The sequence below is a fragment of the Telopea speciosissima genome, chromosome 7 (genome assembly GCF_018873765.1).
Source record: "Telopea speciosissima isolate NSW1024214 ecotype Mountain lineage chromosome 7, Tspe_v1, whole genome shotgun sequence".
Lineage (NCBI taxonomy): Eukaryota > Viridiplantae > Streptophyta > Magnoliopsida > Proteales > Proteaceae > Telopea > Telopea speciosissima.
Window position 1 is genome coordinate 61,136,078 of NC_057922.1, and position 15,809 is coordinate 61,151,886.

The window sequence follows — 15,809 nt, forward strand, 5'->3', positions numbered from 1 at the left end:
CGTAAAAACTAGCACTTAAAAAGAGGGTGTCCAAATACCTATAAATCTCCACATTAAGCAAACTACATCTGATATGAAATTATTACTTTCACATGGCATCAACAGAATCAGCTTCACCTTCACTTCCTCCATGACATAAGAAGTTGACGCTACCCTGAGTGGACATGAAATTTGCATGATCCAGATCGGGCGGTCTCCCTCCTTCCCCCCCTCCCTCGAATCTTTCAGAATTTAAAATTTTAGATGTGACACGTGGCCATTATGCATTTAGGATCCGATCTGGCAAAGGGCGACTCGAAGCAACTTTAATCAGGACATTGAATTCATCCATCGGATAGGTTTACACGCACTAGAGAGGACCGAGCCTTTGTAGGGTATCAACTGTGTCAAAAAATCGTCCATTCAAAACAAACAAAATCCCAACCACTCCTGTAATACTTGAATGGTAGGTCAGTTGACAAATTCCCAGGCCTCCCATTTCATTCAAAATAAAAAAAAATAAAAAAACACTCCAAATCTTAAGCACAATTATCATACAAACATCAATCAATAAATCATTCAGCACCATAATACAAAACAAATTGAGATTGGCACCAAGAACCCTTCCTTCCAATGCCTGCCTTGTTGTTCTGGTATGATCTTCCACTAGAAAAATTAAGAGTAAGAAAGTAAAGAAAACCCACCCAAGAAGAATGGGACTTTAAGACAACTAATATCACAAACCTTGTTATTATTTAGCTAAATATAGCTAGCTGAGCAGCTATACAGAAGAAGAAGTAGTGAGAGGATGAGTGACGCCGCCATCCCCACCTGATCTCAAGTCCTCTTCGTTCTGAAAGAGATCGTCGGTCTTCCTGAAGACCGCATGGATCAAGATCACCACCAACCCTATCAACAACGAGATGATAAGGTTGAGTGTGGCCTTGGTGAGGAAAAGGGCAACAAGTGTAACAACCGACAAGAGGATCAACACCACCCGATCATCTATGCTTCTCCCAAATATCACCCATGGCTCATCCCTTAAGAAGTAGAGGTACAACCAAACAACCATCATTACCACAAACACTATAAGTGAAATTGGGTGCCATAGCAAGCTGAGGAAGATAATCAAGAGTACTATAATGGCATAGTTCATCCGGAAGTAGCCAAAGTTAGTTCTTACACCAACGAAAGTTTCACCCACGTTGGAAGGGACACCTAGGGCATGTCGGTGAAGCATCTCCCTCCATGGTCTACAAGTTGCCAGCCCTGATTTGATTCGATCTTTCACTTTGGACATGAATTCCTCCCTTGACCTCCCCAGTGATTCTGTTGGTATTGTACCGTACCTCGTCATCTTCACTGGGGAAGAAGAAGAAGAAGAAGAAAGGTAAACCTTTCTTTGGAGAGAAGAGAGTTGGAGAAGGAGAGTTGATATATACCCAATTGGGTAGTGATCTAAGGCGAAGATGATGTTGGAGGAGATTGGATACCTATGCTGCAAGCACACAGCAACATTCACGTTGGTGGGACCTCCTGAAAATTCCACAACTACCAGTCTTTAATTTTTTCTGAGTTTTGAGGGAATAGCCTCCAAAGGCCAAAGACATGATGCGGAGATACAGATACAATTCGGATCGTCTACGACGCAAACTGAGCCGCGCACAATGATCACCTTGATTCCCGTTTGGATAAGTCATTTGGGTAAGGGTAAGATGATTTTTATACACGTGGTTCAATCTACACCGCTCAAACCACTTAGAGGCAGCACGCCATAGAGGATCTGGATCCTAACAGATAGGGCAGACAAGGTGGTGGGGACTTGAAGACACCGCCGACTACAACCAATTACAGAAACGTCTTTTTTCCACCCCCCAACAAGGAAAGATGACTTTTTCCTCTTTCCAAGGCTATCCATGACCATGAGTGTACTGAAGTTTGATACACCCTATGTTCATAATTCAAGTTTTCAACAACTACCCTTGAGCTGGGTCCCTCACTCCCATTTCTAGGGAAACCCTATAAGCTATGATCCCCTTGCCCCCACCATGGCCATAAATGAATCTCATCCATATGGAACATGACATTATGGTTTGAAGAACCGAACTGAACCAAATCAAACCGAATCAAGCATTGTCTATTCGAATCGGCTGATTCATACTTGATACAGCCATACAGGTCGATCCACTGATTCTTGTCCGATTTCTAATGAATCGGAAGTCAACACTCCACCCAATCCCATTGTTGATTTTTAGGGTTCAAGTAGATTTCGGCCAATTCTCAACAAATTCCGGCTGAATTAGGATTGGTGAAGGTTGATCCCATTGTCGATTTTTGATTCATACTTGGCTGATTTCGGCTGATTCGGAATCGATGACCCTATTATCAATTTCGCTTACTTAACCATGCTTGACATTAAACCATGAATGTAATTCACAGTATTGGAACTGGTTTCGGTCGTCAGCAATATCGATATCAAAACTGATACATATTATCAGTCCATATAGAGCCGATTCGGGATCAAAACATCAAAAAATAGATGGTCATGCTGTATCGGTCAACTATCAGCATCAGTAATGTTTGATGCTGATTCCGATACCGATACCTAAAACCGTGCATTACACACACAAGCATTTAAATTTAAAAAACCAAAAAAAAAAAAAAGGGTGTGTGGAGGGTGGGATTGTGTCGGATTGTCTTTAAATTGGATGAGATGTCTAATATCTTCTCACCTGATTTATACATAATGCAGAGTGGAGGTAGCTCTTCGTCTCGTATGTTTGTCAATCCTCAGTACAGCACCTACTTCATGTGTCCCCACCAAACTGATCTGGTTGTTGTTGGATTGACTAGTTGTTTGGTAGCTGAGCTCACATGCATGGTAAACAATTAGTGCAAAGAGTTCTCAATACCAACAATTACAGTTGAAGAATATATTGTTTCCATTTAGTGTTACAATAAGTTACATCACTATATACAATTCTTCTCTTATCTTCTATATATAATTTCTGTTCTACTCTTTTTTGTTGATATGTTCATCACAAAAACCATTCAAATACCACATTCTCATAGCATTCACATTTTCCCTGAAGGGCTGCCCAAGTCTATCAAGCAATTCTTTGACAAATTTATCAGTGAGTCTGCTATAACCCTTGCACTGGATCTCATGTAACCACCTGTAACATAAGATATCAAATTATCTTTACATCCTAATTCAGAACTCAAGACCACACCAGAACTACCATGAAGAGAAGAACTTGGGTTCTCTTAAATGATGAATAAAACCCCCCTTGCAGGTAGTCCAAGCTGTGCGATATTCGTTGTTCTGCACACACTCATTGGTTCCAATAATCATAGCATTGTGTAGTTACCTATCAACTACACATCACAACATATGCTCTAACTGGTCCATATATTATTACCGGATTGCATAATGGACTTTGTGTGGAAGTCTTTTGAGTTCTTGTAAGGGCGTACCCAGTGCATGAGGCTCCAGCCACTGCAGGGTCTGGGAAGGGTCATAATGTATGCACCTTACCTTTCCTGACTTAAATCTGCCACCACTAGGTCACAATGGAGCAACCTTACCGCTGTGCCAATGTCCGCTCTCTTTTGAGGCCTAGTCTATTTACTTATTTCTTGATATCTGAAAGTTAACCCTATCCTTGTAAAACCCAAAAAACAGTGGGGGGGAGGGGTTTTCACCAGACCTGATGTAAGCATAACAAGAGGAACATTCTTCTCTTTGGCAAATCTGAACACCTTCTCATCTCTACTGACCACTCCGTCAGGACTGACCTGCACACTTGATTATAAACACAATCAATAATCATTTATTGAAATTAAGATTCAAAGGAGATATGATCAGATGATTAAAAAAAAACATTATCCCTTATGCCTGTTGCTTTACGCAATTGCATGATATAATTTATAAGTTGGTTTCTCTTTCATTTAGTAATTAATTGACAAACACAAAAGTCTTTCTTCAAGAAATTACAATGGCAGGAACCGTTCTAAGCAATTTTAGTCTGAATAGCAGAAAAAGAAAGAAAGCGAGCTCCTTCCTCTGAAATGATGACAGTAGCCACTCCTGATTAATTCACCATGATGCAGTGACCATGATGAGACAATCACAACTTCAAGTGTGAAAAGAAAACAAATGACTAGGCAATACTTTGTACACGACCATATCAAATGGAAAGACAATATTACCTTCAACATGCCCAGAGGATCTCCATCTAGGATATCAGTTCCAGCATTGTACACCACCAGCTCGGGATCAAATGTACGGCCAGCAACCTATAATTCGTACTAAAATAATTCAAAAGTCCATGCAACATGACAATGTTTTCAAAAGAAGCAATTTAACCCAATTGATATGTAAAATAGATGAAAGAAATTTAGCTAAGTTATTTACACATGTCATGGGATAAATTTTCTACCTAACAATTGAATGATAAAATTATGGGTTATTTTTTAACAATCAAGGAGCAACCTTATGCACAAAAACAATGCATTATCTAGCAGTAAAGCGATGATCAATGAAACGAATTACAGCCGGCCAGAAAAATATGAAGCCATAAGAATTTGTGCCCCAGTATTGCAGCCATTTGATATATGGTTTGTCTCAATATGCTGAATAATGGGAGCAACAGCCCAGAAATACACATTTGTTATGTGATGCACTACTGACAGACAGAGTTTGAATCAGATAGGCTTAGATTTTGGTTTGATTAAAGAATAAGAAGTCAATTGCTCAAGTTAATGATTTAAAATAATTGGCCCATAATGCCTAGCAAGGCATTTAGATGCAAGCAACAAACAATAAAGAATATATTGAATATAAAAATCTAAACAAATACCTCAAGTGCTTTGTCTAACTGCTTTAAGTACTCATTAGTGCTGGTTCCACTCTGGCACATAAGAAAATAAAATGTGCAAAGTTACATACATAAAGCAAGAAAAAATGCTTATACCTAAGTACTAGTCCCGTTGAAAAAATGATGAAACAAAGGAGAGCATGTCATTATTACCCCTACTTCAACCTTTTGATCAATGCACCTCCTAGCCCCAAAATCCTGAAAAACAAAAGGAAGCAAAAGCAATGAGCAAATGATCACAAATCAAGTTTGATAAACTTGAAACAAAAGATTAGGCAGCGAAACTGTTAGACCCATAATGTTGCAGTAGGTACACAAGAATTACAGAAGCTACGGAATTTTCAATTATAGATTGTCAAAATTGAAAGTAAATTTTTATTTCTACGTAGTATCAGAGATAACAATTTTGATAGAAGAATTTCTTACATAAGGATATATCTCAGGGTTGTACATGTCCAGAATATAGACTCTATCTGTTGGGAATAATGTTGTTAGTGAAGTTAAGAATAGAATGTACAGGTAAAAAAATTTCCAACAACAGGACACGGAACCATACTGTCATGCGAAAAGTCAGTTTCATGGCCATTCCCTTGATGTGCATCAAGATCAATAATCATAACTCTACATACAATAAACAGGAGATGAGGCAAGGCCCAAAATGTAATAATTTTTTAGCTCGTAAATCCAGACTCAGATTTACATATTGATCAAACTACTATTTTTCTCAATATCAGTTATGAGTACCTCGAAATATTTAACCGGATAAAAGCATAACAAATGCAAAGTGAAATGTCTGCATATGCACAGAATCCACCTCCTTTCTCTGCAGAGCAGTGATGAAACCCTCCACCGACATTGATGGCCCATCCTCGTTCTTTTGCAAGCTTTGCTGCTAAAATGGTTCCCCCCACCTACTGAACTTTGTGGTCAGTATCTTCAAGCTCATAACAAATAGAACCAGAAAAAAAAAAGATTATTAACATAAGATGGACGAGAATTTCACCTGCTTACGGAATGGATACAGCACTTTCTGCTGCACAAGGCAATTGGGCAGTAGTGCAACAGGAGGCACCTGGAAAAATGCGATGGAATAATGAACAATTGTTCATCTCAATTGCATCAATCAATACACCAAAATCTCACCAGAAACTATATTGTGTCATGACAATGTAAGCTCAGAAATCATGAGTACATGAGAAGTCAAGGACAGGCATGAGAATAATTACACTCTTTTTTTTTGTGTGTGTGGGGGTGGGTGAGGGGGAGATTCGAAGCAGGTGGCAATCAACTGTCATGAGGCATTGGTGGTTTGTTAAACCAGCTTTTCTCCCACAAACTAAAGAACCAAGGAAACAATGGATGTTTAAACGAACTACTTATTTTGAAGGGTAGTTTTACCCTTTCGGTGGTTTTTAGCAGTGCTTCCGGTTCTCTCCTGTAATTTATGACGACCTACTTACCGTCATAAGCTCATAATAAACTGGGAAATAGTTGCTATTCTAAACAGATTCTGAAAAGTTGCACCAGAGTTAGCTGCTGAGAAAGGGCCATGCATTCTTTAAGGACAATGCCTTTCCATGTGACAAGTTCCAGGCCTATAGTCTCTGATACAATGGTAAAAGAGCAATTTTTTAACCATTGTTCATTGGAGAAAATTAAGGATTATTCAAGTCTATTATTCATCATATGACATAAGCAACAGTACAAAGTTGGGCACGGGACTAATGTGATAAGGACACCATAGATGTGACAATCTAGAGGATGACCAGTGAAGATGGTTGGGACTTGTGGAGTGTGGATCTTTCATGTCACTCTTCAAGTGGCAGAAAGTAAAAGCTTTCATGTCATGATAGAAAAACCATTTAGCCTAAGAAATATGATGAATAATACAGCCTACGGTATATTGGACAGTTCAGTTTTGTCTTGAATCAAAATAAGTCATAATTAGCTCCAAGACAAACTAGACTAGAACTCCAGAAGAAATTACCCAAGGAGATATTTGAGATGAGATCACTAAAAATAATAACTGAACCTATTTATGTCCAGGACACTTCCTTTGGATTACCTCAATTATAATGGAGATGTTCAGACTGCTTTTCAGGCTAATCAAGTATGATTCTGGGTGCACCTGTCAAAAACGTCAAATGAATGTGAAGCCTACAGATATGAATACTCAATACACATATGATAAAAATCATCTAGCATCAGTCAAGTTTCATGGACATAATCATTTCATCAGCATCCACATTAGGAATTGAGCCATAACCCTGGAACTGGCCCCTGGGTAGATCAATCTAGGATTGGGGGGCCGTATTTGCTTGAAAGTCTTGGTAAAATTAGTTATTATGTGGTATCTGGTTGAACTGATACCGACCTTCCATTGGAATGAAAGGGTCTGTCTCTTTCCTAATTCAATGTCTGGCTGGTTCCTTGATTCCAACTACTTTGGTTCATGATGAAACAGTTATCATCTGATTAAAGCTTAAACAGCCTCCTTGAAGCTGCACCATAGGAGAAAGAAAGCGGGCAACCAATCCAACCAGCCTTTCTATAGACTCAAACTAGAAGGAAGGCTGCTGTTGTTTGATGACTTAATTTCTAGTCATTTTTTCCTGAGTTTCTAGAATGGCACTTATATGATTTCTGCCATTTTTGTTTAAAAGTCCATTTTGTATGGTGTATATCAAAAATGGGTTTTACTGCAATTAGCCAATTAGGACATACATAAACAAGTTTTTGGGCATGTTAGAAAAAGTAGGTCTTCATTGACTTTAGGCATAACCTGTCCTGATTGGAAGACAGTAATGCCTATGAGAATATGGGGGACTCAGATATTTCAGTCAACTAAAGTGTTGCTTCAATAAATGACTGAGCTTGGTTTAGCCAAGCAGAGTAGAGTAATGGAAGGTAATCTTTGCCCTCACAGGTACTGCATACCGCATTTTTAAACATTACAACACCTTTCCAAACATTCATCGAAGTGAATAAGTTTTAAGAACATCAAATTCTACTTTTGATATTAAGTAGCTCAGTCCCAGGATAAATGCAAGGAACAAGGATTCTCTAAAGATGTCTACTACATTTAGATTATGTCCACAGTAACATAAGTTTAAAAACAAGTTGAGACATGATTATAAAGTATATGTAAGTTTTGCTCCTACACATTGGCGACTGGTCATAAGAACCTTAGAATAACCTCTAAAGATGTAATTGAATGCCAGCTAAGAGCATGTCTCAAAGAAAGTGAAAAAAGAGGGGGAAAGAAGAAAAGCATGTAGGTCTGAAGAAATGTATGTGACTACCACAAGTAGATCATCTTTTGAAGCTTCAAGAGGCTCAACTATCTGATTCTTTTCAAGAACACCATCTTTGATGAGAAACCGGCATATTCGACCCCATTTTGATGAATCAAAAGGGTGCCTAAACAAAATGACAGCAAGAGAAGAATTAAAAACGTTAAGAAGAACAATCAATTCAAATAACACTTTTTCACATTACAAGTAAATTAGCTTATTGCCTTTTTTTGCTTTTTAATCTTCTGTAAGAGAAGGTGAAGAAACTATATGAATAATAACCAGTTAAGTCATTTCACATTTAGACTACTGCAATGCTTATACAAAGTCAAGGCATATGTTAGCCAGCTAAGAACAGATATACTAACAGCCATTTGTTAACATGGCAGTAATTGACTATTTTTTAAGTAAATGCAACAATTTATCTAAAACCATGGTTGGGGGAAACCAAGCATCATCACATAGTTCATGGGTAGGGAGTGGAGCTAAAATTTCTTGGCAAACTTGATATGATAAGTCCCATGCGGTTTGAAACAAAGTGGATGATTCTAGGTAGTTGATCTATCTACCCAGAGAGCCCCCTGATTGAACAGGCACAATATTCTGTAAATTGACCTCATGAAAACATTTCTACAAATAATTTCTCCTCAGAACAACTTTGATTAATGTCATATTAATATACCCACAAACATTCAGAAACAAGTCAGAGAATAAGGAAATAGAATCTGATTTCAGAAGTTAGTACAGAGACAAACACTTGAGCAAGCAAATAACCAGACAGAAACCTTAAAAGAAGCAATAAGTCAAAAAAAGACGATGATGAAAGATGAGAAGGAAGGGAAGAAATGGTGCCTTACAGTTTCTCCATCCCAAGAAATGCGATGTCATAGGAAGAAGAGTAAATTAGAGGAACCTGAGTTAGATATGAAACTATAAGAAACAAAAAAAAAAAAAAAGTGAAATAAAATCGAAAGAAGTGAGAAAGTGCAACAGTTATAAACAAAACGGGGAGGGATTAGTAGTCCAGAATTGGAGGTTTAACCTTGGTGAGAGACACATCGAAGTAGAGCTTGCTGGAAAGAACTCGATTCCTACGGAGAGTTTCCGAATCGACAGAAGAGGAACCTCCAGAGACGGCAATGGATGAAGATGAACTCGCCATTCCCAAAACGCGAGTTCCAAAACGCAAGCAGGCGTAGCGAGATGATACTGGGAAGGGTTTAATGGCTGCCACGATGACATCGAATTCTACCTTCAATTACAGAGATCCGAGCTGGACTCGGTGCAACTCGGACTCAGTCATGGACTTGAAAGCCTGATCACCTGAAGGTGTCACCGTGTGAGGCCGTCAGATTCTCACGTGTCGGGCGTGGGGATCGGGGACGGGACTTTTTGAGAAAATAAATCCTCTCCAAATTCGGTACCGAAACCGTTACCGAACAGCTACCGTACTGAATTGTATTCGGATCGGTAATGGTATGGAAAAATGGGGTATGGTATCGGTATGAAAGTTGATACCGATGGTACATATCAATATCGTACCAAATTACTGAATATCGATACCATACTGTATTATTATAATATATACTTATATATATATATATATATTAATTTATATATAATAAATAATATATATGTATATACATATTAAATAAGGTTAGCATGAGTAGTTGCGCTCCCATTAAGTAAATTAGATACATCACAAGGGGGAAATTGGGTGGGAGGGAATGAATGTTTAAATCACTAAGCCAACATTCAATATTATGTAAAGTTCTCAAAGGATCGGGCTCAACTAGCCCATTAACAACCTTGTTTCTATTGTCCCAGATAAAATAACAGGTGATTATAAAAACGGAGAAGAACCACTTTAAAGACAATTTGTCAAGACAACTGTGGCAGAGAGTGAGTGTAGAAATGTTCCATTTAATGGATGGGAGAGAAACTCTATTTTCAAACCCAAAGGACTCGCAATCCAAATATGCTTAGATCAATTACAAGGGAGGAAAATGTGTCAAATGGATTCCACACATGAGCCACAAAATATACAATAGAGCTTAATCAGGATCTATTTCGATAAAGTTGCCTTAATTGAGAGTCTTGCATGTAAAACATACTAAAAAAAATATTTTAAACTTAGGATGCAAAGAGAGCTTCCAAAGAAAATATTTAAAGAAACTGCATTGTTTGTCAAGTTATTAGCAGCTAGGCGAATAGTAAATCTACCATCCTTGGCAAGAGTGCACCACCATTTGTCATCAACATCGGATAGAAAAAATGTTAAGTATTTTATCCACAAAACTAAAAGAGAGGTAAGTAGAAAGTAAATTAATATTCCACTGGTCAAAATTACCCAACTGGCAGACTAAATCCTTACGTTCGTACACATTTAGGGGAGGGATTGAGAATCCCTTGATTGATGGAATCCAAGTATCTGACCAAAAATAAGTATCATTCCCATTACCAACTCCCAACTTTTCTCAATACAATCCTTTTCAGGATTGTAAGATTATTGGCGATACTATTCCATGTCCATGAACCTTATTTAAACATCACCTTTGGGTAAAAAATAGATGTATTATGAAAATATCTGGCCTTTAATACTTTTGCCCATAAAGCCGACAAATCTGAAATTAATCTTCAACTGAGTTTTAATAAAAAGAGCTGAATTATGGATTTCAGCCTTGCAAAGGCCCAGCCCACCATTGGAAGAGGGTAAACATATCTAAAGAGGTCCATGAGTCATGGGCTTATTTTTAACCCATATCCAAATTACAAGAAAAAACATACTTACAAGATTCTTCCATTCGGCTCCAAGAAACCCAGATGGGAATTTTTATCACATCCAATTCATTGCCCCGCTCCAATTCCCTCCAGTCCCTCACATAGGAGCAAAAATGATCACCCTACCCCACCTTGGGCAGTGTGTTCGGGCAGTGGGTAAGGTGGTCATTTCCGCTCGTATGTGAGGGATTGGAGGGAATTGGAGCGGGCAGGAATTGGAGGTGATAATGATTCCCCAAATGGAGTCATAAATCCAAATGTATATAACATTATAACCTATGAGTAGAGACTTTGAGTGTTATCGTTGTTGAAAGAGGGCCTTGTTTGGTTGCAAGAACAGGGAAAGGGAGGCAAATGAAATAATTTTGAAAAGAAAATAGAAACTTTTGAAATCGTGATTGTGTAATGATGTTAAGGGACAGTTTTCCTTCAGCCACGGTCAAGGAAAGGGACCGAGGCATTCGTACTAAGTTGAGAGGGTATCGCGTAATAGTTGAGGTATAATCGACCATTCGTAAATAGGGTGACAGACATATATAGTCAATGATGACCATTGATTTCCTTCACCCACATTGAAGGAAAACTTTCTCCTTGATGTTAAACTCTAAAAAATATTTCGTAATCAAAATTTTCAAACGAATTCTTTATTTTTTTAAGCCCCAAAAAAAAACCTGTTTCAAAGGATCATCCATGTGGGACCCATATCTTCAAAGCATTTAAGAGAAAATAATAAATAAAAAAAAAACGTTAACTGGTCTCATGTCCCTTGCACCTAGAGGGGTATGTGAAATGACCACTGCAACCCCGTAGAAAGGTAGAAATCCCGGCCCCTATGATGCTTGCGCGTGCTTCCATTACGCATGTGCCCAGAGAGCGTTCTCCCACCCTAAAAAATTCATGTGAGGGAACCTACACACTACTGCGTGCCAATCTTTTTTCCTAAATTTAACAAACAAATTTGGAAAAGTTCTTTAGTCAATTACACTAACATGTTAGGTAGTGATTCTAAGAGTCTCCATTTTAGTATTGGTTTGATTCTACTTCCCTTCGTTTTAGGGAGAATGTTCTTTGTGCCGCAGTGCAGGCACATGGGCAGCCTGTGTAGGGGGTAGGGTGGTCATTACGCCCACCCCCATGTGCCTAGGCGCAGGCTGCGCCCAAGCACAGAGAACAACGCCCCTTTGTTTTATATTCCTTGCAGAAAATATTTTTTGCAAAAAACAAATTGATAACATCCATTAGAAGTTGTGCTCCTTTCTCTAAAAGAAAACTCTGTTAATGAAACTCCATGATGAACATGAGGGCAATCAATATTGAATTACTAGGCAGATTTGGCAAAAACAGTGGTTTCACATATTTGACAGTACTCATTCTAATGGCATGAGCTCTGCCCATGGCTGATGACTTAAGAACTCAAACCCAGAAGACCTTAAGGGATTTCTTTTCCCCTTTCTTTACAGCAAAGCCAATAAATAAGCCATTAAACTTTATAAAAAGCATAGTGGGTTACAAGAGAATTGTAATTTCAGTCATGAGGAACTCTTATCTTCATAAAATTCAGGGCTGACCAATTCATTAACTTGAACTTCAAGAAAGAAAACTCATTTAACTTACATCACACTTGAACGTTGCCTCTAAGCTATGAAGTACAGACATCCACAATTCTTTCTAATCTCCAACCTCTTCCCTTACATTCCAATAGATATACAAATGCATTGCTTGTCTATTAATGAAGAACCAAAACGAAGTCCAACAATTAGTCATATTTATATATGATATGATGAAGAAATGGTACACCATCCCTGTTTCTGCAACTAAGTCTCTTCTCAAGGAACAACTGATTGAAGGAATCGCGAAATGGAGGGAGGAGGAAACCAGAAGAAGTTCCTCCACGGAACACTCGAAGTTACCATTTTCCATGCCACTCCTTACACACCATCTTTTCTTTCTAATGTAAGTATATATATGTATGTTCCAATCCAAGAACCTCATTATGCAAAATATGATCTTAGTTGTTACATCTCCATGAAAGCTACCCCACCTGATTGGAATTGCAACTAAAAATATAGTGATCAACATCAAGAAGTAGTTTTCAAAACATTAATCATAGATGCAATTCCTCCAAACTATTAGCTAGTTTTGGTACTATAGCATGTTCAGTTAAATTCAATCTTGGAAGTTATTAATTAGAACTTCAAATGCAGAGCATAAATTGAATTTTTTCTTCTCTCTCTCCCCCCCCCCCCCCCACAGTGTTTGTTTTTTCGAGAGAAACCCACCTACATCACAATAAAGATAGACAAGAAGAAAGTAGCAGAGACAAGCCATGAATTCAACCGTGTGTGGAACCAAACTTTCCAGATCCTCTGTGCTCATCCATCGGATTCTTCAATCACCATAACAATGAAGACAAAGTGCTCTTTCTTGGGAAAGATTCACATTCCAGCCCATCAGATATTAAATGAAGAAAGTCTGATCGATGGATTCTTTCCTCTCCTGACTGAGAAAGGGAAGCCAAACCAAAAACTCAAACTCCGATTCATTTTATGGTTTAAGCAAGCAGAATGTGAACCAAGCTGGGGGAGAGTACTATCCCATGGTGATTTCCAGGGAATAAGGAACTCAACATTTCCGCAACGATCTAGCTGCTGTGTCACACTCTATCAAGATGTTCACCATCACTCAACCTTCCATCCACCAGTTTATCTCCAAGGGCACCCAAGAAAGCTGTGGGAGGATGTATACAAGGCCATAGACGGCGCCAAGTTTTTAATATACATTGCAGGGTGGTCTTTCAATCCTAAAATGGTGCTGGTAAGTAGCAGCTCCTCATCTCTGTTTCTACCTTGACTTAGCATCTCCTCTTCCCACAATCTGATTATGCTCTTGAATATATAGGTCAGAGACTCTCATACTGAGCTTGTACATGCAAGGGGCATAAAGATTGGTGAATTGTTGAAACGAAAATCAGAAGAAGGTGTAGCTGTGAGGATCATGCTTTGGGATGATGAAACATCTCTACCGATCATCAAGAACAAGGGAGTTATGAGAACACATGATGAAGATGCCTTCAACTACTTTAAGCACACCAAGGTGATATGTAGATTATGCCCCAGGCTACATCGTAAGTTCCCGACATTCTTCACTCACCACCAGAAAACCATCACAGTGGACACCCAAGCACATTTTATGCCAACTAGTGTTGATAATTGCAGTGATGAAATCTATACTAGTTTCAGCTGTAGAGAAATTATGAGTTTCATCGGTGGGGTGGATCTGTGTGATGGCCGCTACGATACTGAAGAGCATTCCTTGTTTCGAACATTAAACACTGAATCTCATGCTCAAGACTTTTATCAGATAAACATTGCCGGCTCTAGTCTTCTCAAAGGTGGCCCAAGAGAACCTTGGCATGACACTCATGCTTGCATTACAGGTGAGGCTGCTTGGGATGTGTTGGCTAACTTTGAGCAACGGTGGACTAAGCAATGTGATCCTTCTTTGCTAATTCCAACCGGCACCATCCCAGATCTAATTCGCCAGCCTTCTCTCAAGAATGTGGACTCTAGAGGGGATTGGAAAGTTCAGGTCTTTCGATCAATTGATCATGCATCTGCAACCCAACTGCCGAATGGTGTCTCTATCGAGAACAGTATCCATGAAGCTTATGTTGAAGCAATTAGGCATGCAGAAAGGTTTATCTACATTGAGAACCAATATTTCATAGGAGGATGTCCATTTTGGGAGAAGGATAAACATTGTGGCTGCAGGAACTTGATCCCTGTGGAGATTGCACTTAAGGTTGTGAATAAAATTAAAGCAAGGGAACGATTTGCTGTATATATTGTGATACCAATGTGGCCAGAAGGAGTACCTGAGAGTGAATCAGTTCAGGACATACTGCACTGGACTAGACAGACAATGGCAATGATGTATAAGCTTATTGGAGAAGCAATTCAAGAGAGCGGCGAGCCGGGGCATCCACGAGATTATTTGAATTTCTTCTGCCTTGCCAACCGGGAAGAGAACCGCAAAGGAGAGTTCATGCCTCCTTACTCCCCTCAACCAACAACCCATTACTGGAAAGCTCAAACATACAGGAGGTTCATGATTTATGTACACTCCAAGCTCATGATAGGTAAGGGGATTTGTCCTTAATTATATTGGTTTCTCTTGCAGCTCTGCATATTAATTTACTTGTTTGATGACAAAATACTAATCATCGATGGCGGCTGCCTGGTGTTTACTCTCCAGTGGATGATACATACATGTTAATAGGCTCTGCTAATATAAACCAGCGATCAATGGATGGACGACGGGACACTGAAATAGCAATAGGATGCTACCAGCCCCAAAGCATTGAAAACAAAATGACCAATGGAGATGTTCATGTATATAGAATGTCCCTCTGGTATGAGCACACTGGTTGCACTGAAGAGGTATTCCTAGAGCCACAAAGTTTGGACTGTGTAAGGAGAATCTGTTCAATTGGAGAGGAGATGTGGAGTGTATACGGCAGAGAAGAGACAGTAGATATGGAAGGTGTCCATTTAGTGAGTTACCCTGTCCATGTTCTGAATAATGGTTCTATGGAAGATCTAATGGAAAGTGGAGGGACTTTCCCTGACACCGCAACTCCTATTAAAGGGAAGAGGTCCATAATACTACCACCCATTGTTACTACTTAGTCAAGATAAAAATGTACAAGCATTAACCGTATTTGGTTTGTGTCACCCTAGTTCCATAATTGCTTTGTATTAACTAAAAGCTTTGAAAACCTACATATATAGCAACAGAATTTGTATTTGTCTGCAGACAATTACTGCTCAATTCCTCTATCACATTAGCTGATAAAAATAGGATTTTAAGTATATTT

At 38.9% G+C, this 15,809-nt stretch overlaps 3 protein-coding genes across 3 annotated transcripts; 1 reads left to right on the forward strand and 2 right to left on the reverse strand.

The window, feature by feature from the left end:
- Window positions 1-720: 720 nt before the first annotated feature.
- Window positions 721-1,336, reverse strand: LOC122669203 (PRA1 family protein F3-like). The gene has a single exon (XM_043865899.1). It carries the CDS (start codon window positions 1,334-1,336, stop codon window positions 761-763), a length of 576 nt encoding a protein of 191 aa, XP_043721834.1. The 3' UTR covers window positions 721-760.
- A 1,564-nt stretch (window positions 1,337-2,900) lies between these two features.
- On the reverse strand, window positions 2,901-9,406 carry LOC122670053 (histone deacetylase 2). Its single transcript, XM_043867003.1, has 13 exons — window positions 9,195-9,406; window positions 9,010-9,065; window positions 8,162-8,279; window positions 6,925-6,987; window positions 5,863-5,931; window positions 5,604-5,770; window positions 5,416-5,480; window positions 5,286-5,332; window positions 5,013-5,057; window positions 4,842-4,892; window positions 4,192-4,278; window positions 3,690-3,777; window positions 2,901-3,155 (listed from the first exon to the last, which is right to left on the reverse strand). The coding sequence occupies exons 1-13, from the start codon at window positions 9,312-9,314 to the stop codon at window positions 3,055-3,057; spliced, it is 1,077 nt and encodes a 358-aa protein (XP_043722938.1). The 5' UTR covers window positions 9,315-9,406; the 3' UTR covers window positions 2,901-3,054.
- A 3,349-nt stretch (window positions 9,407-12,755) lies between these two features.
- LOC122669984 (phospholipase D alpha 4) lies at window positions 12,756-15,656 on the forward strand. Its single transcript, XM_043866907.1, has 4 exons — window positions 12,756-12,886; window positions 13,187-13,747; window positions 13,832-15,071; window positions 15,188-15,656. Exons 1-4 carry the CDS (start codon window positions 12,791-12,793, stop codon window positions 15,619-15,621), a joined length of 2,331 nt encoding a protein of 776 aa, XP_043722842.1. The 5' UTR covers window positions 12,756-12,790; the 3' UTR covers window positions 15,622-15,656.
- The last annotated feature ends 153 nt before the right edge of the window (window positions 15,657-15,809 follow it).

Coding starts and splice junctions, on each gene's coding strand:
- LOC122669984 (XM_043866907.1), top strand. CDS start 12,791: ATGGAGGGAGGAGGAAACCAGAAGAAGTTCCTCCACGGAACACTCGAA. Junction 13,748..13,831: donor TCAATCCTAAAATGGTGCTG/GTAAGTAGCAGC, acceptor TTGAATATATAG/GTCAGAGACTCTCATACTGA. Junction 15,072..15,187: donor ACACTCCAAGCTCATGATAG/GTAAGGGGATTT, acceptor TTTACTCTCCAG/TGGATGATACATACATGTTA.
- LOC122669203 (XM_043865899.1), bottom strand. CDS start 1,336: ATGACGAGGTACGGTACAATACCAACAGAATCACTGGGGAGGTCAAGG.
- LOC122670053 (XM_043867003.1), bottom strand. CDS start 9,314: ATGGCGAGTTCATCTTCATCCATTGCCGTCTCTGGAGGTTCCTCTTCT. Junction 5,058..5,285: donor ACCCTGAGATATATCCTTAT/GTAAGAAATTCT, acceptor TTTGTTTTTCAG/GATTTTGGGGCTAGGAGGTG. Junction 4,893..5,012: donor ATCAAAAGGTTGAAGTAGGG/GTAATAATGACA, acceptor CTTATGTGCCAG/AGTGGAACCAGCACTAATGA.